The sequence below is a fragment of the Mobula hypostoma genome, chromosome Y, assembly GCF_963921235.1.
Source record: "Mobula hypostoma chromosome Y, sMobHyp1.1, whole genome shotgun sequence".
Classification (NCBI taxonomy): domain Eukaryota; kingdom Metazoa; phylum Chordata; class Chondrichthyes; order Myliobatiformes; family Myliobatidae; genus Mobula; species Mobula hypostoma.
Window position 1 is genome coordinate 4,671,611 of NC_086130.1, and position 26,379 is coordinate 4,697,989.

Consider the following 26,379-nt stretch of genomic DNA (forward strand, 5'->3'; position numbering starts at 1 on the left):
GCCAGTTCATTGGCTATACTTAAGAGGGAGTTAGATATGGCCCTTGTGGCTAAAAGGATCAGGGGGTATGGATAGAAGGCAGGTACAGGGTTCTGAGTTGGATGATCAGCCATGATCATACTGAATGGTGGTGCAGGCTCGAAGGGCCGAATGGCCTACTCCTGCACCTATTTTCTATGTTTCTGTGTCTCTCAAGTCTGTGCTCTCATCAAGCATAATTGAAAAGAATTGCAATTTATTGAAGGCATCCCTTAAACAACTTTTAATATGTGCTGACATTTCTTCAACTCGCCATGTGATTGTTCTTGCTGACAGGATGATAGATGCCAATAAAGATTTCTTATCAGGACAAACAATATCCACCACTGCCAGTAAACATTCTTTAATAAACTCTCCATCTGTAAAAGGCTTCATCTTATCTGCAATACCTTTTGAGATTTCGTAGCTGGCACGGGTATTTCCTTCATTTTCACTGCTTTTCTTAGCAAAAACTGACGTTTGTTTTCCAAATCTAGCCTTCATTCGCTCAACTTCATCTTTCCTTGCTTGCCCAGTAAACTTACTCAAATTTCCGTTATGGCAGGTCTCGTAATATCGCCTGTTATTTGCCACCTTCTTCACAGCAACATTTTCTAGGCAAATGAGACAAACTGGTTTCCCAGCTTGCTTGATGAAGAAGTAATCTGGTGTCCAAGTGTCTTGGAAATTTCAGCATTCAGTGTCTACCTTCCTGTGTTTTGTATTCATTGCCATTGGAATTTTTTTCTTCAATTTTATTTCAGAATGCGAGCTATTTAACAAGTTTCCTAGCACATGTAAATATCTGGATATTCAGCATGGATTTCTTGTTAAAACACAATGAAACTCTTTCTGTTTACAAATTTGATCAATCCCATCTGAAGACCTGTGCGTGCACGGAGAGTATCTAATACATATTAATAAGGTAGTTTGCCTTCCCGTCATTCATATATACCAGTGTTTGGCTTGGAACAGAATGGAACTTGGGGCCAGTGTTACAAGACACCTTGCAAGTCCATCAGTGAGGTCACGTGAAACACTTAGAATAAGGAAAAATCACTGCAGGCCGGATAAGCATAACATCCCAATATTTTCTCGCGGGCCGGATCTGGCCCATGGGCCATAGGTTGCCTACCCCTGGTCTAGGGGAAGCTGCTGTCTGCCCCACCAAACTGTGTAGTCACATTTGCGTAGATGCTGTGTAATGCACCCCCGGTACAAACCCACAACATAAAATATCAGACTGTACACAATATGTAATTAAATGATTACACTTTATAACTCTTATTTGGTGGTGTGGTTAGTATAAAAAACAAAAATAAAAGAGAAAGGTGCCATTCTTATCAAAGTTATCAGTTCATGCATACAAAAATTCGTTGGAGCTCACACTTCCAGTGTTCTTCCATAAACGACCTCCGGTGAACCTCCGGCAACCTCCGAACCCTCAACATCTGACATATGCCGTCCTGGGACCATTGAGCGCTCCTCGCACTCGTCCTTCATCTTCACTCGCCTCGGCCGAAAAAGCCTGCGCACCAACTCGGTTCTTAGACATACAAGATAGAATAACATGTTCCCCGTTATCTGTAGTTATAATCCAAACATCGCAACTACAGAGAATACATCAGCAGTTAGCATTACAGAGAAGCCATTTTATTACCCTTAGCAGTTACATTGCTGAGAATCCTACATTAATAAATACAATAACCATAATAGAAACAATGAAGAACGCATGATAGGATGGACAATGTGCAAAAGAGAGCAAAGAATGCACATACAAAAAGAAAAATAAATAATAAATACATAAGTAAATTTTGATAACATGAGATGAAGAGTTCTTGAAAGTAAGTTCATAGGTTGTGGGAACAGTACAGTTGTGGGACAAATGAAATTGAGTGAAATTCCCTCCAGTTCTGGAGACTGATGATTGGTTGGTAATTGATCCTGAACCTGGTGATGTGAGTCTTGAGGCTTCTGTATCTTCTACCTGATGGCAGTAGTGAGACAAAAGAATGACCTAATTGGTGGGTGCCCCTGATGATTGATGCTGTTTTCCTGCAACAGTGCTTCTGATAGATGAATTCATTGTGGGAAGAGCTTTACCTACAATGGATTGGGCTGTAACCACTACCTTTTGTGGGATTTTCTGTTCAAGTGCGTTGTTTTTTCTATACTATGCTGTAATACAGACAGTCAATATACTCTCCACCACATATCTATAGAAGTTAGTCAACTTTATAGATGTAGCATTGCAAATTTTCTAAGGAAGTAGTGCTTTCTTTGTGCTTTGTTTGTAATTACACATACATGCTGGGCTCAGAACAGGTCCTCTGAAATGGCAGTACCAAGGAATTTAAAGTTGCTGACAGCCTCCACTTCTGGCCTACTGATGAGGACTGGCTCCTGGATCTCTGATTTCCTCCTTCTGGTCGGTAATCAGCTCTTTGGTCTTGTTGACATTGGTCTTGGTTGTTGTTATTGCACCACTCAGTCAGATTTTCAATCTCCCTCCTATATGCTGATTCATCACCACCTTTGATTTGCCGTACAACAGTGATGTCATCATCAAAATTGAATATGGCTGTGCTTTGGCACACAATCGTAAGTGTAAAGTGAGTAGAACAGGGGGCAAACACACAGCCTTGTGATGTATCTGTGCTGATGAAGATTCTGAAGTAGTTGTTGCTGATGATGCAAACTGACTGGGGTCTGAAGTAAGGAAAAGGATCTAGTTGCACAAGGTCATATTGAGGCCAAAGTTTTGAAGACTTAGTTCAGAGGGGCTGATACTATTGAAAGTGGAGCTACAGTTACTGAGGTGAAGTTGGGATAAACTGAATTTTGGAACAATGGAACACCTGTCATCTGGAATGATACAAGACATTAGAACAGAATTAGGCTGTTTGGCCCATTGAGTATGAACCATTATTCAATCATGGCTGGTTTATTTTTGCTGTCGATCCCATTCTCCGGCCTTTACCACAGGAGTGTTAACTAAGACACTATTACTAATCAAGAACGTATCAACCTCTGTTTTAAATATATCCAATGACTTGGCCTCCACAGCCGTCTGTAACAATGAATTCCACAAAATTACCGCCTTCTAACTAAAGAAAGTCTTCCTCATCTCTGTTCTAAAGGGACGTCATGAGGCTTATACTCTAAGACTTTTCTCTGTGGTCCTAGACTCTACCAAATAACACACACAATCTCTCCCAATACTGGAAACATTCACACCTGACCATTTGGTCTTTCAGTATTCAGTAGGTTTCAAAGAGATCTCCGCTCAATCTTCTAAACTCTAGTCAATACAGAACAGAGCTAGGAAATGGTCCTTATACATTGACTCTTTAATTCCAGGGATCATTCTTGTGAACCTTCTCTGGACCCTCTCCAATGCTAGCTCATCCTTCAAACAAATTCATTTCAAGCAGTTATAAAAGCAAGTAACCTTGAGCAATCACGGACAAGAAATTATAAGCGCACAATGCTTGGCTGAGATTGCACCTTACAAAACAAATCACATTACTCACTTGGAATGCAGAGACATCTTTTCTGCCGAAATAAAATTGTTGAAAATAGAAATTTCAAACAGATTATGAAACTTCTTCAAATCTATCTCTATTCCCCAGCAAATCATTTGATATAATCTTGGGTAGTGTACTCCTATCTGAAATATTAACTGTGCTTCTTTCTCTCCAAATTCTACTTTGCCTGCTGAGTATTTCCAGCATTTTGTACTATACTACATTTTCTTTTTATTTTATCCAACAAATTATTTATTTTCTCCATAGTAAAATTATCTGTTCTGTGTTTGCTCTTCTTAGTGTCTTTGTCTATCAATTGCCTTTGTTATTGCACATGATGAATGTAAAATACTGTTTGGATGTACATCATACTGAGCATGATCTTGACCTTGCTTCTATCTTTACTAATTTGATGTGAAAGTTGAGGCCTTCCATAATTATTGTGTCATCGTTTGTGCCTAAAACTCTTTTCTTGTTCACTCAAATAGTATGGCTACTCATTGGCAGCTCACATATTTTAAGCCTTTTGTCATTCTGTACTCCACTCTTCTCCAATTGATTCTACTTTCTTTCTACTTTCAAAATAGCTTCTTTGTTACTACTGTCCTATTCATATCTTTATCATAAGATCTGCCCAGCCTCTCTCCCCCTCTCAACACCCAAATCTGTACTTCATGTTTAGGCTGTTTTTCTCATTCGAATTCAGCTTTCATCACTTTGCAGTGCCAGAGGTATTATCTATTTGTTTATGTTTGTGTGTGTATGCACACTCAGTTATGTATTTATTTTAAAACAGGAGAATAGTAAAAAGTTGAAGATGAAGTTTCCATCTAAAATTCCAGACAGAAAGCTAAAAATCAAAATGAGCAAAGGAGGCATAATACAGTCAAACTATAACGACAGCTTAGAAATCAGCAAGCTTGATTCCTTGGTCATCCCGGAAGGCAAAATCTCCTTTGTCACACCTCAAGTGCAGGCCTTTAATATACCGAAAGCAACTTCAGGTAAGATTTATATCTTGCGATTACAGTTCAGATTTATTTACCACATGTAAATCAAACCTTACAGTAAGGTACCTCATTTGTGTTAACAACCAGTGTATTCAAGGACACCTACAAATGTGATAATACATTCTGGCACCAACATAGCATGCCCTCAGTGTTGCACAGAACCATACAAGTTTCAATAACATCAACAAAACAAGACAAAAATAAAACTTCAAAGGCATCTGCAACCTTAAAATTACTGCTCTCCTTAGTACTTGTGACTTAATTTAGCATTGCAGATACAGAGCCTGTGTTGACAATGATGCCTCTTATCTGTTCACAGATTTTTCACACACTGCAATAGGTAGGAAGTATAGGATAAGAATTGGTAGGAAGGGAAACAGCTCCTCCCTTCTTCCCAACCACCCCCAGATGTAAGATGACTGAACTCCCTGCCATCATCCAGGATCTCACTATAGGAAGGATGTGGATACTATAGAAAGAGTGCAGAGCAGATTTACAAGGACATTGCTTAGATTAGGGAGAATGCCTTATGAGTTGAATGAGTGAACTTGATCTTTTCAACTAGAATTACCCAATCACATAGCCCTCTATTTTCTCAAGCTCCATGTAACTATCTTAGAGTCTCTTAAAAAACTCTATTGTATCCACCCCCACCACCATCGCCGGCAGCCCATTCCACACATTCACCACTCTCTGTGTAAAAAACATACCCCTTACAGCTCCTCTTTACCTGCTTCCAGGCACCTTAAAACTGTGGCTTCTCATGTTAGACATTTCAGCCTTGGGAAAAAGCCACTGAGTATCCACACAATCAATTCCTCTCATCATCTTATACACCTCTATCCGGTCACCTCTCATCCTCCGTCGCTGCAAGGAAAAAACGCCGAGTTCATTCAACCTATTCTCATAAGGCATGCTCCCCAATCCAGGCAACATCCTTGTAAATCTCCTCTGCACCCTTTCTATGGTTTCCACGTCCTTCCTGTAGTGAGGTGACCAGAATTGAGCACAGTACTCTAAGTGGGGTCTGACCAGGGTCTTATATAACTGCAACATTACCTCTTGGCTCCTCAACTCAGTCCCACGGTTGATGAAGGCCAATACACCATACACCTTCTTAACCACAGAGTCAACCTGTGCAGCAGCTTTGAGTGTCCTATGGTCTCAGACCCCAAGATCCTTCTGATCCTCCACACTGCCAAGAATCTTACCATTAATACTATATTTTGCCATCATATTTGATCTACGAAAATGAACCGCCTCATACTTATCTGGGTTGAACTCCATCTGTCGTACTCGATCGGACCTGATGCAAGAGCAATTGTACCAAAAATACACTGACACACGTAATTCTTTTCAAACTTTTATTCTCTACTCATAGCATGCTATGGGAGAAGCTACTGATTTATCTCCCAAAAGGGCCAGTCCAGACACTGCCCCCGAATTACACAATTCTCCACAATTTATAACATTGATCAGGTAGCAGGAAATCTTATGATTACAAGTTTAGATAATATTAGAATTGTTTCAATCACATGCTAAGATACAATTAGATGTAAGATAATCATTGGTCAGTTAGTTATAATTATTTTAAGCCAAAGCTAGCCCATCAGATCCTCATTCTGACTCCTTCCCCTTTTCTCAGGAACATTCTAGCCATTACCTCATCCCTCCCATATTTAGCTATACCTTGAGATGTTTCTACAGAATCAGTTAGTTCCTTATTTGAGCCTTTGCCTATCTTTAGAGAACAATGACTAGTACGTCACCTGTTGCTGGGTAAAGCTTCTTTCTGACTTGTCCAAACTTGTCCAAAGCAGTAAGCTAAGGCACTTACAAGGTGATTGATTATAAGTTAATCATTGTCCTCTGTTTCCCCCCTATTTACCTATCCCTTCGTTCCATCACATCTGCCACTTCTCAGCCCAGTTTTGCATCCTAGCAATGTCCCACTGTAACCTCTGACAACCCTCCACACTATCCACAACACCCCCAACCTTTGTGTCATCAGCACATTTACCAACCCATTCCTCCACTTCCTTGTCCAGGTCATTTATAAAAATCATGAACAGTAAGGGTCCCAGAACAGATCCCTGAGACACACCACTGGTCACCAACCTCCATGCAGAATATGACCCGTCTACAGCCACTCTTTGCTTTCTGTGGGCAAGCTAGTTCAGGATCCACAAAGCAATGTCCCCTTGGATTCCATGTTTCCTTACTTTCTCAATAAGCCTTGCATAGGGTACCTTGTCAAGTGCCTTGCTGAAATCCATATACAGGTTTTCCCTGCCATCTGAAGGTAGAGCGTTCCTATGAAACGGTTCGTAAGCCGGAATGTTGTAAAGCGAAGAAGCAATTACCATTTATTTATATGGGAAAAATTTGTGAGCGTTCACAGACCCAAAAATAACCTACCAAATCCTGCCAAATAACTCATAAAACCTGAAATAATGGTAACATATATAAAAGCAGGAATAATATTGTTGGTAGTGTTACGTACCCCGTAACTGGGTTGCCAAACCAGCAGAAATGGATCACTCAGTTGGAATCTGGAGTACTAGAACTAAGAAAGTTTTATTAAAGAAACAAGCAACACAGTAATCGAAAGGATAATAAATGCAACAGTTCAGCGATGATAAACACACATGTGCACAGAATTAAGATAACAGCATCAATCAAGCTCTATCGTTGTCTAGGGGTAAATGACCACATTTCAAAGTGACTCAAAGTTCAGTCCAGTTTAGTAGTTTAGTTCGCAGTAATCGTTGCCATGGCGATGGACAACGTGGGGAGAGAGAGAGAGGGAACAGGAACAACTGATCATTCAGACACGGCTTCACTCATAGACCGGCGATATGGCTCACAAGCAGCTTTTGGGCAGGTCCTTGGTGATGTCACCTGAGGTCACCGACTGTGACCCCTCCTCCAGATGCGGTCGATCCTCTGCAGTGAACCCGGCACCCAGGCAAGGGCGGACACATACCGGGTTCCCGCTGATCGTACCTTTCCACCCTGGCCGTTGTCTGGTACTTCTCACCCACTCGTGAGAGGCGCACCGCTTCCAGGGTCTTGTTACCTCGGGTGGCGTGTGTGTCTTGCCTTAGCGAACCGGTCCCTTTTTATCCCCCTGCTGGGGTATCGCCTGTCCATCACTTCAAACAGTTCAAGGTTCAAAGGGGGGAGCCGCTCCAGACAGCTCTTTCTCCCACATCCCTTCATTACACATCTCCAGACGCTGCTCCATTGTTCCTTATCTCTCCTTCCCCTGAGGGCAGGTGGCAGACCACTTGCTGATGTCACTGATGCTAACCTAGGCCAGCAAACATCTTAATTTTATGTGTATTCTCGTCACAGTAGCAATGACATAGATAGGACAAAAGAGGAGGTCCTGAAGAGAGATTTCCAGGAGTTAGGAAGGAAGCAGGACCTCCAGGGTAGTAATCTCGGGATTACTACCTGTGCCACGTGCTAGTGAGAGCAAGAATAGTAGGATCGGGCAGATGAATGCGTGGCTGAGAGACTGGTGCAGGCGCAGGGCTTAAGATTCTTGGATAATTGGGATCTCTTCTGGGGGAAGTATGACCTGTTCAAAAAGGACAGGTTACACCTGAACCCAAAGGGTCCAATATCCTGGCAGGAAAGTTTAATAGAGCTGTTAGGGAGGGTTTAAACTAATTTGGCAGGGGGATGGGAACCGGAATGACAGAGCGGAGGAAGGGGAAAACAGAAATAAATCTATGATAGTGAGCTGTAAAGATGTCAGGAAAGACAGGCGGGTAATGGGGCAAATTTGTAGCCATTGGGATGAGTTGCAGTGCAATAAAGATGCGGTGAAATCAAAGCGAAAAGTATCAAATACTGGTCTTAAGGTGTTATACTTAAATGCACGCAGAATAAGGAATAAGGTGGATGACCTTGTCGTACAGCTACAAATTGGCAGGTATGATATTGTGGCCATCACTGAGACATGGCTAAAGGATGCATGTCTCCGGGAGCTGAACGTCCAAGGATACACGGTGTATTGGAAGGATAGGAAGGTAGGCAGAGGGGGAGGCGTGGCTTTATTGGTAAGAAATACTATTAAATCATTAGAAAGAGGTGATATAGGATCAGAAGGTGCAGAATCTTTATGGGTTGAGCTAAGAAATCGCGGGGTAATGGGACCCTGATGGCAGTTATTTATAGACCTCCAAACAGCTGCAGGGATGTGGACTACAAATTACAACAGGAAATAGAAAAGGCTTGTCAGAAGGGCAGTGTTATGATAATTGTGGGGGTTTTTTAACATGCAAGTGGATTGGGAATATCAGGTTGGCACTGGATCTCAAGAGAGAGAATTTAGAGAATGTCTGCGAGATGGCGTTTTAGAACAGCTTGTTGTTGAGCCCACTAGGAAATCGGCTGTACTGGATTGGGTATTGTGTAATGAACCGGAGGTGATTAGAGAGATTGAGGTGAAGGAACCCTTAGGAGGCAGTGATCATAACATGATTGAGTTCACTGTGAAATTTGAAAAAGAGAAGCCGAAATCTGATGTGTCGGTATTTCAGTGGAGTAAAGGAAATTACAGTGGCATGAGAGAGGAACTGGCCAAAGTTGACTGGAAAGAGACACTGGTGGAAAAGTCGGCAGAGCAGCAGTGGCTGGAGTTTATGTGAGAAGTGAAGAAGGTGCAAGACAGGTATATTCCAAAAAAGAAGAAATTTTCAAATGGAAAAAGGATGCAACTGTGGTTGACAAGAGAAGTCAAAGCCAAAGTTAAAGCAAAGGAGAGGGCATACAAGGAAGCAAAAATTAGTTGGAAGACAGAGGATTGGGAAGTTTTTAAGAGGGAAGAGATTAACTATGAATGGAAGTTAGCAAATAGTATCAAAGAGGATACTAAAAGTTTTTTCAAGTATATAAAGAGTAAAAGACAGGTGAGAGTAGATATAGGACCGATAGAAAATGATGCTGGAGAAATTATAATGGGAGATAAGGAGATGGCAGAGGAACTGAACAAGTATTTTGCATCAGTCTTTACTGAGGAAGACATCAGCAGTATACCGGACACTCAAGGGTGGCAGGGAAGAGAAGTGTGCACAGTCACAATTACGACGGAGAAAGTACTCAGGAAGCTAAATAGCCTAAAGGTAGATAAATCTCCCGGACCAGATGGAATGCACCCGCGTGTTCTAAAGGAAGTAGCTGTGGAGATTGAAGAGGCACTAGCGATGATCTTTCAAAAGTCGATAGATTCTGGCATGGTTCCAGGGGACTGGAAGATTGCAAGTGTCACTTTGCTATTTAAGAAGGGGGCAAGGAAGCAAAAAGGAAATTATAGACCTGTTAGCTTGACATCGGTGGTTGGGAAGTTGTTGGAGTCGATTGTCAAGGATGAGGTTACAGAGTACCTGGAGGCATATGACAAGATAGGCAGAACTCAGCATGGATTCCTTAAAGGAAAATCCTGCCTGACAAACCTATTACCATTTTTTGAGGAAATTACCAGTAGGCTAGACAAGGGAGATGCAGTGGATGTTGTATATTTGGATTTTCAGAAAGCCTTTGACAAGGTGTCGCACATGACAAGATAAGAGCCCATGGAATTACGAGAAAGTTACATACATGGATAGAGCGTTGGCTGATTGGCAGGAAACAGAGAGTGGGAATAAAGTGATCCTATTCTGGTTGGCTGCCGGTTACCAGTGATGTTCCATAGGGGTCCGTGTTGGGGCTGCTTCTTTTTACATTGTACATCAATGATTTGGATTATGGAATAGATGGCTTTGTGGCTAAGTTTGCTGACGATACAAAGATAGGTGGAGGGGCTGGTAGTCCTGAGGAAACGGAGAGTCTGTAGAGAGACTTGGATAGATTGGAAGAATGGGCAAAGTGGCAAATGAAGTACAATGTTGGAAAGTATATGGTTATGCACTTTGGCAGAAATAATAAACGGGCAGACTATTATTTAAATGGGGAAAGAATTCAAAGTTCTGAGATGCAACGGGACTTGGGAGTCCTCGTACAGGATACCCTTAAGGTTAACCTCCAGGTTGAGTCGGTAGTGAAGAAGGCGAATGCAATGTTGGCATTCATTTCTACAGGAATAGAGTATAGGAGCAGGGATGTGATGTTGAGGCTCTATAAGGCGCTGGTGAGAACTCACTTGGATTACTGTGGGCAGTTTTGGTCTCCTTATTTAAGAAAGGATATGCTGACATTGGAGAGGGTACAGAGAAGATTCAGTAGAATGATTCCAGGAATGAGAGGGTTAACATATGAGGAACATTTGTCTGTTCTTGGACTGTATTCCTTGGAGTTTAGAAGAATGAGGGGAGACCTTATAGAAACATTTCGAATGTTGAAAGGCATGGACAGAGTGGATGTGGCAAAGTTGTTTCCCATGATGGGGGAGTCTAGTACAAGAGGGCATGACTTAAGGATTGAAGGGCGCCCATTGAGAACAGAAGGGCGAAGAAATTTTTTTAGTCAGAGGGTGGAGAATCTATGGAATTTGTTGCCACGGGTAGCAGTGGAGGCCAAGTCATTGGGTATATTTAAGGCAGAGATTGATAGGTATCTGAGTAGCCAGGGCATCAAAGGTTATGGTGAGAAGCTGGGGGAGTGGGACTAAATGGAAGAATGGATCAGCTCATGATAAAATGGTGGAGCAGACTCGATGGGCCGAGTGGCCAACTTCTGCTCCTTTGTCTTATGGTCTTATGGTCTAATATGATAAATACACAGCCTATCTAAAGTAGAAATACTTCTCTACAACGATTGCCTGCACAGATCTCTGTAGCGAAAATCTCATGCAAGCGCTGTTGGCAGAAACATGGTGCAAGTGCTCTCGGAAGAAAATCTCATGCAAACGCTGTTGGCAAAAACAGTCTTTCCAGAACCCTTTAAACTATGAAGCTGCCAAATCATACCAAATAACACATAAAATTACACAGCCGATATAAAGTAGAAATAATGTATGTACAGTGTAGTATCACTTACCGGAATTGGGACAGCGCCGAGCACGCTGACAATGGTGTGTTGGGCTGAGTCGTCGCGGGTTGGTGTGGTGCAGTGGCCCCCACCCTCCGGACAGAGACCTGATATGGATCCGCGAAGCATGCAGGGGTACAGCGGTATCCGAGACGCATCCAGCAAATCTTTAAGAAAAAAGCCGAAATAAACATGCTAATTAATTAGGTGCCGCCCGGCACGTAATTGTCATCCCAGATTAGAGGGTGCCTTTTATCACGTGCTGATTTTTTTTTCGCGCACTGCCTTATCTCGTAACAGTGAATACACCGTCTGTTAGTGAAAACAGGGAACTAATGAAGGTCTTTCGTAACAGTGAGGTTTTGTAAAGCGAACGTTGGAAAAGCGGGGGACGTCTGTACACTGCATCTACTGCTCTACCTTCATCAAATTGTTTAGTCACATCCTCAAAAAAAATGCAATCAGGCTCATAGGCACAATCTGCCTCTGACAAAACCATGCTGACTACTCCTAATCATATTATGCCTCTCCAAATGTTCATAAATCCTGCCTGTCAGGATCTTCTCCATCAACTTATCAACCACTGAAGTAAGACTCACTGATCTATAATTCCTTGGCTATCTCTAATCCCTTCTTGAATAAGGTCACAACATCCACAACCCTCCAATCCTCTGGAACCTCTCCTGACCCCATTGATGATGCAAAGATCATCACCAGAGGCTCTGTAATCTCCTCCCTTGCCTCCCACAGTAGCCTGGGGTACATCTCATCCGGTCCTGGTACTTTATCTAACTTGATGCTTTCCAAAGAGCACATCCTCTTTCTTAATATCTACATGCTCAAGCTTTTCAATCCACTGTAAGTCATCCCTACAATCGCCCAAGATCCTTTTCCGTAGTGAATACTGAAGCAAAGTATTCATTAAGTACTCCTGCTGTCTCCTCTGGTTCCATACACACTTTTACACTGTCACACTTGATTAGTCCTAATCTGTCACGTCTTATCTTCTTGCTCTTCACATACCTGTAGTATGCCTTGGGGCTTTCCTTAATCCTGTCCGCCAAGGCCTTCTCATGGTCCCTCCTAACTCTCCTGACTTCATTCTTAATCTCCTTTCTGCTAACCTTATAATCTTCTGGATCTCTATCGTTACCTAGATCTTTGAACCTTTCATAAGCTCTTCTTTTCTTCTTGACTAGATTTACAACAGCCTTTGTACACCACGGTTCCTGTGCCCTGTGTCCTTGGAACGTACCTATGCAGAACTCTACGCAAATATCCCCAGAATATTTGCCACATTTCTTCTGTACATTTCCCTGAGAACGTCTGTTCCCTATTTATGCTTCCAAGTTCCTGCCTGATAATCTCATATTCTCCTTACTCTAATTAAACGTTTTCCTAACTTGTCTGTTCCTATCCCTCTCCCATGCCATGGTAAAGGAGATAGAATTATGATCACTTTCTCCAAAATGCTCTCCCACTGAGAGATCTGACAACTGACCAGGTTCATTTCCCAATACCTGATCAAGTACAGCCTCTCCTCTTGTAGGTTTATGTACATATTGTGTCAAGAAATCTTCCTGGACACACCTAACAAACTCCACCCCCTCTAAACCCCTCACTCTAGGGAGATGCCAATTGATACCTAGGAAATTAAAATCTCCCACCACGGCAACCCTGTTATTATTACACCTTTCCAGAATTTGTCTCCTTATCTGCTCCTTGATGTCCTCATTACTATTGGTGAACTATAAAAAACACCCAGCAGAGTTATTGACCCATTTCTGTTCCTAACATCCACCCATAGAGAATCTGTAGACAATCCCTCCATGACTTCCTTCTTTTCTGCGGCCGTGACACGATCTCTGATCAACAGTGTCACACCCCCACCCCTTTTGCCTCCCTGTCCTTTATGAAACATCTAAAGCCTGGCACTCTAAGTAACCATTCCTGCCCCTGAGCCATCCAAGTCTCTGTAATGATCATAACATCATAGCTTTAAATACTGATCTATGCTCTAAGCTCAACTGCTTTGCTCATAATACTCCTTGCATTAAACTAGACACATCTCAAACCATCAGTCTGAGCACATCTCTTCTCTATCACCTGCCTATCCTCCCTCACACCCCGTCTCCAAGCTTTCTATATTTGTGAGACAACCGCCTCTTCTTCCGCCTCTTCAGTTCAATTCCCACCCCCCAACAATTCTAGTTTAAACTCTCCCCAGTAGCCTCAGCAAACCTCCCCGCCAGGATATTGGGCCCCCTGGGATTCAAGTGCAACCCGTCCTTTTTGTACTTTATACCTTATACTTTGTACAGATCACGCCTGCCCCAAAAGAGGTCTCAATGATCCAGAAATCTGAATTCCTTCCCCCTGCTCCAATCACTCAGCCCGGCGTTTATCCTCCACCTCATTCTATTCCTATTCTCACTGTCGCGTGGCAGAGGCAGTAATCCCGAGATTACCTTTGCTGTCCTGCTTCTCAACTTCCTTCCTAACTCCCTGTGGTCTGTTTTCAGGACCTGCTCCCTTTTTCGTACCTGTGTTGTTGGTACCAATATGTACCACGACCTCTGTCTGTTCTCCTTCCCACTTCAGGATATCGCTGACATGATTAGAAACATCCCGGACATTTGCACCTGGGAGGCAAACTACCATTCGTGTTTCCTTGCTGCATCTACAGAATCTCCTGTCTGACCCCCTAACTATAAAGTCCCCTGTCACTGTTGCTATCTGCTTCCTTTCCCTACACTTCTGAGCCACAGGGCCAGACTCTGTGTCAGAGGCGCGGCCACTGTTGGTTCCCCCAGATAGGCCATCCCTCCCCCAGCAGTACTGAATCAGGAGTACTTATTGTTAAGAGGGACAGCGACAGGGGTACTCTCTAACAGCTGACTCCTGACTGTTACCTACTTTTCTGTTTCCCAAGGCCCCAGTGTGACTACCTGCCTGTAGCTCCTATCTATCACCTCCTCACTCTGACTGGCCAGACGAAGGTAATGGACCTCACACACATACTTCCTGTCTGTATTCTACACAGGCAGCCTACCTCACCTTAACCCGATATTGCCAAAGCCCCATTGAGCCAAAGCCTTCCTACTGTGTCTCCCGCTACTCTGTTCCCCACTCCTCTGATGCCCTCACTATAAAGGTTTCTCCTTTTAAGCTCTTCTTACTGTTCTAACTGGCTGACATCCACCCGCTTGCACAGTTGTACCACAATCAAACCACTGAAGAAATAACTGTCTCCTTTTAAACTCTTCTTGCTGTTTTATTTGGCTGATATCCACATGCTTGTGCAGTCGTGCCCCGATCATACCGCTGAAGAAATAACCATCCACTGTCTCCTTTTAAACTCCTCTCACTGTTTTAACTGGCTGACATCCATATGCTTGTGAAGTCGTACACAAACTGCTAAAGAAATAACCCAAAGTTTACTTTTAACTTGTATTGTAATTTACCTTTTATTTGTTAATTCACTGGTAATAATATTACTTCATGTGTTATGTATGTATTACAGAAATGTGCAAAAATCTTAGGCAACCTAGAACTTACATATAAATTTTGTTTTAGATAATTACAAACGTTTGTACATAAACATTTAGATAAATCTTAGATTTCTAAACATACATTAAAAAAATTAACTGATAAGAACAATTTTTGTACTTCATTAAAGAAAGTAACATATTAATTTCTAGGCCACATTTCAAATAAAAACTGGATACTTTGTAGGTATTTTAGCCCAGTGCATAATTAAACAAAGATAACAACCAGGAAGTTAATGATCAATGATGTTATGAATTTAATGAACTAAGCAGAATAACTGAAACAGAAATAGGTGTAGAAAGGATCAAACATACTGAAGGACAACCAAGCTAAAAGGTGAAGATGTGGCAGATAAGATATAGGAGCAGAATTAAGCCATTCAGTCCATCGAGTCTGCTCTGCCTTTCCATCATGGTTAATTCGAGATCCCACTGAACCCCATACATCTGTTTTCTCACCATATCCTTTGATGCCCTGATGAACTTCTGCATTAAATGTGCCTGTTGACGTGGCCTACATTGCAGTTTGTGGTCAAGCTATCCCTGGTAGCATGGAGGGAGGATGGGGTAAGAGCACACATGCATGAAATGGAAGTGATGTGGTTGATGGTGGAGGAAAGGAAGCGCCTTTCTTTGTTCTAGAATGAAAAACCTCATCTTAAAAGCAGATGTGGCAGAGACGGAGGAATTGAGAGAAGAGGATGGTGTTTTGATTGAGGAATTGAGAGAAGGAAGCTTCCCTTCCTCCACCATCAATGCTGCCCTCAACCACATCTCTTTCTTATCATGCGTATCTGCTCTTACCCCATCCTCCCACCACAACCAGGTTGGCAAGAGATGTTCACGTGTTTAAACTAATTTTGCAGGGGTATGGGAACCAAAGTGCTGAAGATGAGGTAGTAAGTTTACAAACAAATATATTGTGTAATGGGACTGCTAGCAAAGAGGGTGTATGATAGGGCAAAAATGCTGCCAACTAGATGGGTTGCAACGTAAAAGGTGGACAAATTCAAGAAAGGTGAATACAGAACTGAAGTTGTTATATTGTGCACATTATACGAAATAAGATACATAATTGTTACACACAGTTCAAGGTTAGCATGTATGATGTTGCAGGCATTATTTAATCATGCTTGAAAGAAGATTATAGCTGGGAGCATAATGTCCAAGGGTAGACATTGTATCGAAAAGATAGGCAGAAAAGCAGAGGGATTGACGTAGCTCTGTTGGTAAAAAGTGAAATCAAATCATTAGAAAGAGGTGATATAGGATCAGAAGATGTTGAATCAGTATGGATAGAGCTAAGAAAATGCAAGAGTGAAAAAGAACCTGATGAGCATCTTATGAGACCCTAAGCAATAGTAAGGATGTGGTCTATAAATTACAACAGAAGATAGTAAAATATATGCCAAAATAGTCACAATATGTCACAATAGTCATGGGGGAGTTCAGTATGCAGATAGATTGGGACAATCAGGTTGGTGCTGGATTCCAGTAGGGGGAATTTCTAGAATGCATATGAGATGGCATTTTAGAGCAGCTCGTGGTGAGCCCACTAGGGGATCAACTATTCTGGATTGGGCATTATGTTATGAGCCAGAGTTGATTATAGAGCTTAAGGTAAAGTAACCCCTAGGGAGGGGTCCCCAACTTTTTCTGCACCGCGGACCGGTTTATTCTTGTGGACCGGCCGACCTGGGGGTGGGGGGTGGGGTGTTGTTCAAGTAGGGTTAAACTCACCTCAACATGTCTTTTACTGTTAGGGTTGCCGACTTTCCTACTCTGAAATAAGGGACAAAAGTCGCCGTCGAATCCCAGGACACTTTACCCCAGGAAGACTACCATGACCATGAAGCCTTAAGCAGGCACCTGTGTGCGCATGCGTGGCGTGCGCATTTGATGTGCGCATGCGCATATGTGCCGATTTTTCTCCCACAAATCAGTTTTGCCATCATCTTCCCAACTATACCGTACATACATTATTTCTACTTTATACAGGCTGTGTATTTATCAAATGATTCCTGCTTTTACTATATGGTAGTGTTATTTTAGGTTTTATGTGTTATTTAGTATGATTTGGTAGGTTATTTTTTGGGTCTGGGAACGCTCAAAAATTTTTCCAATGTAAATTAATGGTAATTGCTTCTTCGCTTTGCGCCATTTCGGCACCAAAGGTTTCATAAGAATGCTGTACCTTACAGGGGAAATATGGGACAAGGGCAGTCCCGCATGGCACAAAGCAATTTAGCCCAAGATATGGGATGTCCCTGCTAATATGGGACAGTTGGCAACCTTATGTTCAAATTCAACAGTGTATGACAGGGAATGAAGAAAGGTACAGCTGACTCATATCCTTTCCTCACGGCCCAGTAGAACATGCCTTGTGGTGGTTGGGGACCACTGCCTTGGGGTAAAGTGATCATAATATGATCAAATTCACCATGAAATTTGAGAAGGAGAAGCTAAAATCAGATTATCAGTATTACAGTGGAATGAAGGGAATTACAGAGATATGGGAGAGGAGTTGGACAGAATTGAATGGAAAAGAACACTGGCAGGGATGACAGCAAAGCAGCAATGGCTGGAGTTTCTGGAAAGAATTCAGAAGGCATAGGATATATACATCTAAAGAGGAAGAAATATTCTAAAGGTAAGATCACTCAAAGCCAACATAAAAGCCAAACGGAGGGCATATACTACAGCAAAAATTAGTGGGAAGTTGAAAGATTGGGAGATTTTTAAAAACAAAGAGACGGCAACTAAAATATAATTAAGGAGGTAAAGATGGAATGCGAAAGTAAGCTTGGCAATAATTAAGAGGATACCAAAAGTTTCTTCAAATACATCAAGTGCAAAGGAAAGATGAAAGTATATCAGTCTGCTGGAAAATAATGCAGAAGACGTAGTAATGGGAGACAAGGAATTGGCAGATGAACTGAATAAGTATTTTGCATCTGTCTTCACTGTAGAGTAGCAGTATGGTATAGTCAAGTCAAGTCACTTTTTATTGTCATTTCGACCATAGCTGCTGGTATAGTGCACAGTAAAAACAAGAGAACATTTTTCAGGACCATGATGCTACATGGAACAATACAAAAACTACACTGAACTACGTAAAACAACACAAAAACTACACTAGATTACAGGCCTATCCAGGACTGCATAAAATGCACAAATCAGTGCAGGCATTACAATAAATAATAAACAAGACAATAGGCACAGTAGAGGGCAGTAGGTTGATGTCAGTCCAGGCTCTGGGTATTGAGGAGTCTGATGGCTTAGGGGAAGAAACTATTACATAGTCTGGTTGTGAGAGCCCAAATGCTTCGGTGCCTTTTGCCAGATGGCAGGAGGGAGAAGAGTTTGTATGAAGTGTGCGTTGGGTCCTTCATAATGCTATTTGCTTTGCAGTTGCAACATGTGGTGTGAATGTCTGAAATGGCGGGAAGAGAGCTCCCGATGATCATCTCAGCTGACCTCACTATCCGCCGCAGGGTCTTGCGATCCGAGATTGTGCAATTTCTGAACCAGGCAGTGATGGAGCTGCTCAGGATGCTCTCAATACAACCTCTGTAGAATGTGGTGAGGTTGGGGGGTGGGAGATGGACTTTTCTCAGCCTTCGCAGCAAGTAGAGACGTTGCTGGGCTTTCTTTGCTATGGAGTTGGTGTTGAGGGACCAGATGAGATTCTCCGCCAGGTGAACACCAAGAAATTTGGTGCTCTTAACGATCTCTACGGAGGAGTCGTTGATGTTCAGCAGAGAGTGGTCGCTCCATGTCCTCCTGAAGTCAACAAGCATCTCTTTCAGATAACAGGGGACATGAAGTGTGTGAAGTTACAACTATTAGGAAGAAAGTTCTTGGGAAATTGAAAGGTCTGAGGGTAGATAAACCACCTGGACCAGATGGACTGCACCCCAGGGACCTGAAAGAAGTAGCTGAAGAGATTGTGCAGACATTAGTAATGATCTTTCAAGAATCACTAGATTCTGGAATGGTTCTGGAAGACTGGAAAATAGCAAATGAAGAAGAGAGCGAGGCAGAAGAAAGGCAGTTATGAGCCAATTAGTCTAACCTCAGTGGTAGAGATGATTGTTAAGTATGTGGTTTTGGGGTAACTCAAGGCAGGTGATAAAATAGGCTTTAGTCAACATGGTTTCTTCAAGAGAAAATATACAGATGAATCAAACGTAAATAACAAACTAAAGTGCATTAACATTAAATATTGTACTGAAACAGATTAACCAGTGACAGTTGCAGCAGGGAATTCAGAAACTTAATGACCAGGGAGAGGAAACTTTCTCATCCCAACTATTCTTGGTTTAAGGCATCATAGTCTCCTGCTTCATGGTAGAAAGTCAAAGAGGATGCAGGATGGAAGGGTGGGATCCTTAATAATGCTAAGGGCCCTGAGACTTGGCTGGCACCAAGGCAGGAACGGATTCTCAATATTCCTGGATTTCAGTGCTTTAAAAGGGATAGAGAGGGCGGAAAAAGGGGAGCAGGGTGGCATTACTGGTCAGAGGTACTATTACAGCTACAGAAAGGGTGGGTAATGTAGCAGGATCCTCTTTTGAGTCAATATGGGTTGAAGTCAGGAATAGGAAGGGAGCAGTTACTCTGTTGGGGGTATTCTATAGGCCCCCTGGTAGCAGCAGAGATACAGAGGAGCAGATTGGGAGGCAGATTTTGGAAAGGTGCAAAAATAACAGGGTTGTTATCATGGGTGACTTTAACTTCCCTAATATTGATTGGCATCTGATTAGTCCCAAGGGTTTAGATGGGGCAGAGTTTGTTAAGTGTGTCCAGGACGGATTCCTGTCACAGTATGTGGACAGGCCGACAAGGGGGAATGCCATACTAGATCTAGTACTGGGTAATGAACCGGGTCAGGTCACAGATCTCTCAGTGAGTGAGCATCTGGGGGACAGTGACCACTGCTCCCTGGCCTTTAGCATTATCATGCAAAAGGATAGAATCAGAGAGGACGGGAAAATTTTTAATTGGGGAAAGGCAAATTATGAGGCTAGAAGGCTAGAACTTGCGGGTGTGAATTGGGATGATATTTTTGCAGGGAAATGTACTATGGACATGTGGTCGATGTTCAGAGACCTCTTGCAGGATGTTAGGGATAAATTTGTCCCAGTGAGGAAGATAAAGAATGGTAGGGTGAAGGAACCATGGGTGACAAGTGAGGTGGAAAATCTAGTCAGGTGGAAGAAGGCAGCATACATGTGGTGTAGGAAGCAAGGATCAGATGGGTATTGAGGAATATAGGGAAGCAAGAAAGGAGTTTAAGAAGGGGCTGAGAAGAGCAAGAAGGAGGAATGAGAAGGCGTTGGCGAGTAGGGTAAAGGAAAACCCCAAGGCATTCTTCAAATACGTGAAGAAAAAAAGGATGACAGGAGTGAAGGTAGGACCGATTAGAGATAAAGGTGGGAAGATGTGCCTGGAGGCTGTGGAAGTGAGCGAGGTCCTCAATGAATACTTCTCTTCGGTATTCACCAATGAGAGGGATCTTGATGATGGTGAGGACAATATGAGTGAGGTTGATGTTCTGGAGCATGTTGATATCAAGGGAGAGGAGGTGTTGGAGTTGTTAAAATACATTAGGACAGATAAGTCTCCTGGGCCTGACGGAATATTCCCCAGGCTGCTCCAGGAGGCGAGAGAAGAGATTGCTGAGCCCCTGGCTAGGATCTTTATGTCCTCGTTGTCCACGGGAATGGTACTGGAGGATTGGAGGGAGGCGAATGTTGTCCCCTTGTTCAAAAAAGGTAGTTGGGATAGTCCGGGTAATTATAGACCAGTGAGCCTTACGTCTGTGGTGGGAAAGCTGTTGGAAAAGATTCTTAGAGATAGGATCTCTAAGGCATTTAGAGAATCATAGTCTGATCAAGGACAGTCAGCATGGCTTTGTGAAGGGCAGATCATGTCTAACAAGCTTGATAGAGTCTTTGAGGAGGTGACCAGGTATATAGATGAAGGTAGTGCAGTGGATGTGATGTATATGGATTTTAGTAAGGCATTTGACAAGGTTCCACACGGTAAGCTTATTCAGAAAGTTAGAAGGCATGAGATCCAGGGAAGTTTGGGCAGGTGGATTCAGAATTGGCTTGCCTGCAGAAGGCAGAGGGTGGTGGTGGAGGGAGTACATTCAGATTGGAGGATTGTGACTAGTGGTGTCCCACAAGGATCTGTTTTGGGACCTCTACTTTTCATGATTTTTATTAACGACCTGGATGTGGGGGTAGAAGGGTGGGTTGGCAAGTTTGCAGACGACACAAAGATTGGTGGTGTTGTAGATAGTGTAGAGGATTGTCAAAGATTGCAGAGAGACATTGATAGGATGCAGAAGTGGGCTGAGAAGTGGCAGATGGAGTTCAACCCAGAGAAATGTGAGGTGGTACACTTTGGAAGGGCAAACTCCAAGGCAGAGTACAAAGTAAATGGCAGGATACTTGGTAGTGTAGAGGAGCAGAGGGATCTCGGGGTACATGTCCACAGATCCCTGAAAGTTGCCTCACATGTGGATAGGGTAGTTAAGAAAGCTTATGGGGTGTTAGCTTTCATAAGTTGAGGGATAGAGTTTAAGAGTCGCGATGTAATGATGAAGCTCTACAAAACTCTGGTTAGGCCACACTTGTAGTACTGTGTCCAGTTCTGGTCACCTCACTGTAGGAAGGATGTGGAAGCGCTGGAAAGAGTACTGAGGAGATTTACCAGGATGCTGCCTGGTTTAGAAAGTATGCATTATGATCAGAGATTAAGGGAGTTAGGGCTTTACTCTTTGGAGAGAAGGAGGATGAGAGGAAACATGATAGAGGTGTACAAGATAATAAGAGGAATAGATAGACTGGATAGCCAGCGCCTCTTCCCCAGGGCACCACTGCTCAATACAAGAGAACATGGCTTTAAGGTAAGGGGTGGGAAGTTCAAGGGGGATATTAGAGGAAGCTTTTTTACTCAGAGAGTGGTTGGTGCGTGGAATGCACTGCCTGAGTCAGTGATGGAGGCAGATACACTAGTGAAGTTTAAGAGACTACTAGACAGGTATATGGAGGAATTTAAGGTGGGGGCTTATATGGGAGGCAGGGTTTGAGGGTTGGCACAACATTGTGGGCCGAAGGGCCTGTACTGTGTTGTACTATTCTATGTTCTACATTCTATGTTCTATATGCAGCGCCCCTGATAAATGTCATCAGTGGATAGCAGGGGGATCTATATGATGCTTTGAGCCATTTTTACAGTCCTTTGTAGGGATTTCTGGTTTGATGCTTGGCTGCTCCCATATGAGATAGAGATGCAACTTGTTAGGGGGCTCTCATTGGTGCTCCTATAAAATGTATTTTAAGATGGGGAGGGGTTCCTTACTTGCATCAATCTTTTTAGGAAGTGGAGATGCTCTTGTGCCTTCTTGTTCAGGGAGGTGTATTATGGGACCGGGTGAGGTCATTCATGATGTGAACACCCGGGAACTTGGTGCACTTAGCACTCTCTACGGACTGAGAGAAATGGTTCATCTGCATCTTCTGAAGTCCACAATAATATCCTTTCTCTTCTCCATGTTCAGGGTTAGATTGTTCTTCTCACATCAATCCATCAGCTACTTTACTTTCTCTCTATACTCCATCTCATCATCATCTTCATCATTAGATGATGGACTTCATGGCTTTGTTGCAAAGTTTGCAGGGAATGTGAGAATAGGTGGAGGGACAGGTAGTTCTGAGGAAGTATAGAGGCTACTGAAAGACTTAACCAGATTAGCAGAATGGGCAAAAAAGTAGCTGATGGAATACAGAGTCAGGAAGTGTATGATCATGCACTTTGGTTGAGGAAAAGAAAGGGTTAACTTTTCTAAATAGAGAGAAAATACAAAAATCTCAAGTGCAAAGAGACTTGAAAGTTGTCGTGCAGGATTTCCTAAAGGTTAATTTCCAGGTTGAGTCTATGGTGAAGAAGGCAAATGCAATGTTAGTATTCATTTCAAAAGGACTAGAATATAAAAGCAACTATGCAATATTAAGACTTTAAGGAGCACTGGAGAGGCTTCATTTGGATTATTTTGAGCAGTTGGGCTGGCACTAAGAAGGGTTCAAAGGAGGTTCAAAAAATGATTCCAGGATTGAATGGCTTGTCACATGAAGCATGTTTGATGGCCCTGGGCCTGTATTAACTGGAATTCAGAAAAATGAGGGTTGACTTCATTGTAAGCTATGGAATCATGAAAGGCCTTGACAGATTGGACATGGAGAGGATGTTTCATATGATTGGAGAATCTAATCATAACCTTAGAATAGAGGGGCATCCTTTTTGAACAGAGATAAGGAGAAATTTCTATAGCCAGAGAATGAGAAATTACAAAATTCATTGCCACAGAGAACTGTGAAGGCCAAGTTTTTCATGTATATTTAAGGCAGAGGTTGATAGATTCTTGATGGTCAGGGTATGAACAGATACATGGGTAGGGTGTGGAAGGCCTCTGTCCACACTGAATCAGAGTTTTCCTCCCCCGAAAACGGAGCTTTTCTAAAACACTCTCCAGAGTGTTTAAATCTGGAAACGCCGGTTGGGCATTGTAGTGTGTACCGGTGAACGGCTATTTTTAAAAACGCTCCATGACGTGCTGGAACAGACGGTGGTGGCAGCGCGGCATTTCATTGCTTTCTTGAACACAACCTCCAAGAAATTTGGCCTGCTTTTTCCAGTGAAGGTTCTCTTTGTATCCCTCGCAGACATTGTTGAAAACTTTCTTTCACTGTTGTTGTAGGTACTCCAGTTTTTGACCAATGGAAATAGCATAAGGCCGCTGCGGAAACAGAAATAGAATATGGCCTTCTCTTCGGTTGTTTTCTGTAGATGTGTCCTGCGCATGCCCAGTAGGAGGAGATTTGCCCAAATACCCGTTCTAATGTGGACAGAGGTATTTTAAAAGCGCCTGGTGTGGATGCCTGTCGTTTTTATGCGAAACCAGCGTTTTCAAAATTATCCAGTCTAATGTGGATGTAGCCTTAGTCTTCTTACTATCACTCAACCAAAATACTGAATTTAATATAAAATGAAATGACAAACAAAGATATCTAAGTCAATACTGCAAATGAAAACCATGTCCTCTAGTAAAACAGTTTCTACTCAATTTTTAGATACATTCAGAATATGCTTTAGAGACACTCTTTCTTAAGCATGTCAGTATTTTCCTTGGCTAAACAACAAAAATACTTGTTTTGTAATTGGACTGTCGGAATTGTAACCCTTTTTGACAGAATGCTGATTTTGGCATCAAGTCACTTGAATCCAGCAAATGAGTTCAGATCAGTATTACTAAACAAAACCTTAATTCCCATCAAAATATGCACTGTGATGAAAAAGAAGAAGTACTTTTGACTTTAACAAACAATAGTTTTAGTTTAACATTATCTCTGACAAAACATCTGTCCAACTAGAAGAAGCAACATCTACAATTAAAAATACATCTACATAACCTCCTCAGCTCTGGAATAAGCAGCAATTCAAATTTCAAATAGATAATGTAAATCATTTTTTCAACTGTCCATAAGAAAGAATATTTTTTATATATTTTTTTATTACAAACAAAAAAAACAACAAAAAAAAAGCACATCCACAAAAACCTCGACCTTAACAAAATCTAATTAAATATTGAGCACCAAAAGTGAGAAAAATATAAAGGCAAAAGTAAACATACACAGCAGAGGTGCAGCACACCAAAATAACCTCAGTCCTCACCCCATGAGAAAGTCCAATATAGGGTCCCATATCCTTTCAAAGTTGTCCCCTCTGTCCTCACTACATAGTCTCAGTCTCTCCAAATGTAAAGTATTTGCCAGTTCTCTCAGCCACAGATCGTATGTAGGAACAGAGTCCATTTTCCACATTTGCAGGATTAACTTCTTAGCAATCACCATTCCAAACAATACAGCCATTTTTTCATACTTATTGGCTGGAGATAGAGGGCTTGTTGCTCCAAGGATGGCTATGAGCGGGTCTGGTTCCCACTGCTTCCCAAAACCCTCAGAGAAACAGTGAAAAATACTTTTCCAGTATGCATAAAGCTTACAACATGACCAGAATGAATGTGACAAGTTACTGTTGACAGATTTACATCTATTACAAACTGGTGAAATATCAGGGTAGAAACTGTGCAACTTTTTTTTTGGAATAATGGAGTCTATGTATTGTTTTAAACTGTACTAAGTCTATGTCTGATGTTGACCGAACAATCATGTATACTATTTAAATACTCGTCCCAGACCTCCTCTGTCATTTCTATACCCAATTCATCCACCTATGCCTGTTTAAGACCTGCAGTATTCACCCAAGCTCCATTATGTAGGATACCGCACTATGAGAAACAGGATCAAATTTATTTATTTCCTCCAGGGATTCATGATAGGATACTGCACTATGAGAAACAGGATCAAATTTATTTATTTCCTCCAGGGATTCATGTTTGTCTAAATCTTCGAAGTTATTTCCTAACATAATCTCAAATTTGTAACTATCTAAAAAGATTAGATGCAGGGATATTGTAAACTGCTTGTAACTGCGCAAATGAGACAAAGTTTCTGTTAATATATAGGTCACCTACGCTACAAATGCCTCTCTGTTTCCAGATAGAAAAAACAGTATCATTCAGGCCAGGCAAAAAGGAATGTGTCACAAATCAGAGTGTCAATATAAGTTTTTGGGGCCTTAAATGTGTAGTTGAATCTGCTTCCAAATTCTTATAGCGCTGCCAACCGGAAGCTGTTATTAACTGCAGTGAGGCTATTAAGGAGAGCTGGTAAGGAAGTCTTCTTACAAAGCACTTGCTCACCCTCTACCTCAGACTCATGCCCAGCATGGTTACTTATAGAGAATAATTTTTTTAACACTGACAAAACATTTAGTCATCTCTCTACACATTTTTTTAATCAGTAAGACTTATGAAACATTCAGATAGATCTCAGTAACTCTGAAAAAAGCAACTTGAAATTTGAAGCATTCTTATAATCTTCATTAGTGAATAGGTAAAAGCTATGGAGATGGAGATCATTCTGTTCTTGTAGCTGGACTGAGATTCTGGTGGGGTATTCTCTGCTTTAAAACTTTGTACTGCTTGTGTTTTCTTATCAGCTGCTGTTTTATTTCTTTGATTAACCCCCCACTGTCGTCTCTTCAGTCTCAGTTCATGCTAATTAAGTTCTCCTTTCTCCCTCTTTTATATCAACCTCTTTCTCTTTCAAAGAACTACTGATATACTACTTTTTTATTGTTTCTCTAATTTTTAAGTGGTTTGCT

General features: G+C 42.0%; 1 protein-coding gene across 1 annotated transcript in view; it reads left to right on the top strand.

Moving 5' to 3' along the window:
* Window positions 1–26,379, top strand: part of LOC134341076 (cell division cycle protein 27 homolog) — a 272,971-nt gene that overhangs the window by 116,720 nt on the left and 129,872 nt on the right. Inside the window, exon 11 of the mRNA XM_063038824.1 lies at window positions 4,342–4,549. Within this exon, the coding sequence (XP_062894894.1) occupies window positions 4,342–4,549 (208 nt within the window). The remainder of the gene's footprint in view (window positions 1–4,341; window positions 4,550–26,379) is intronic.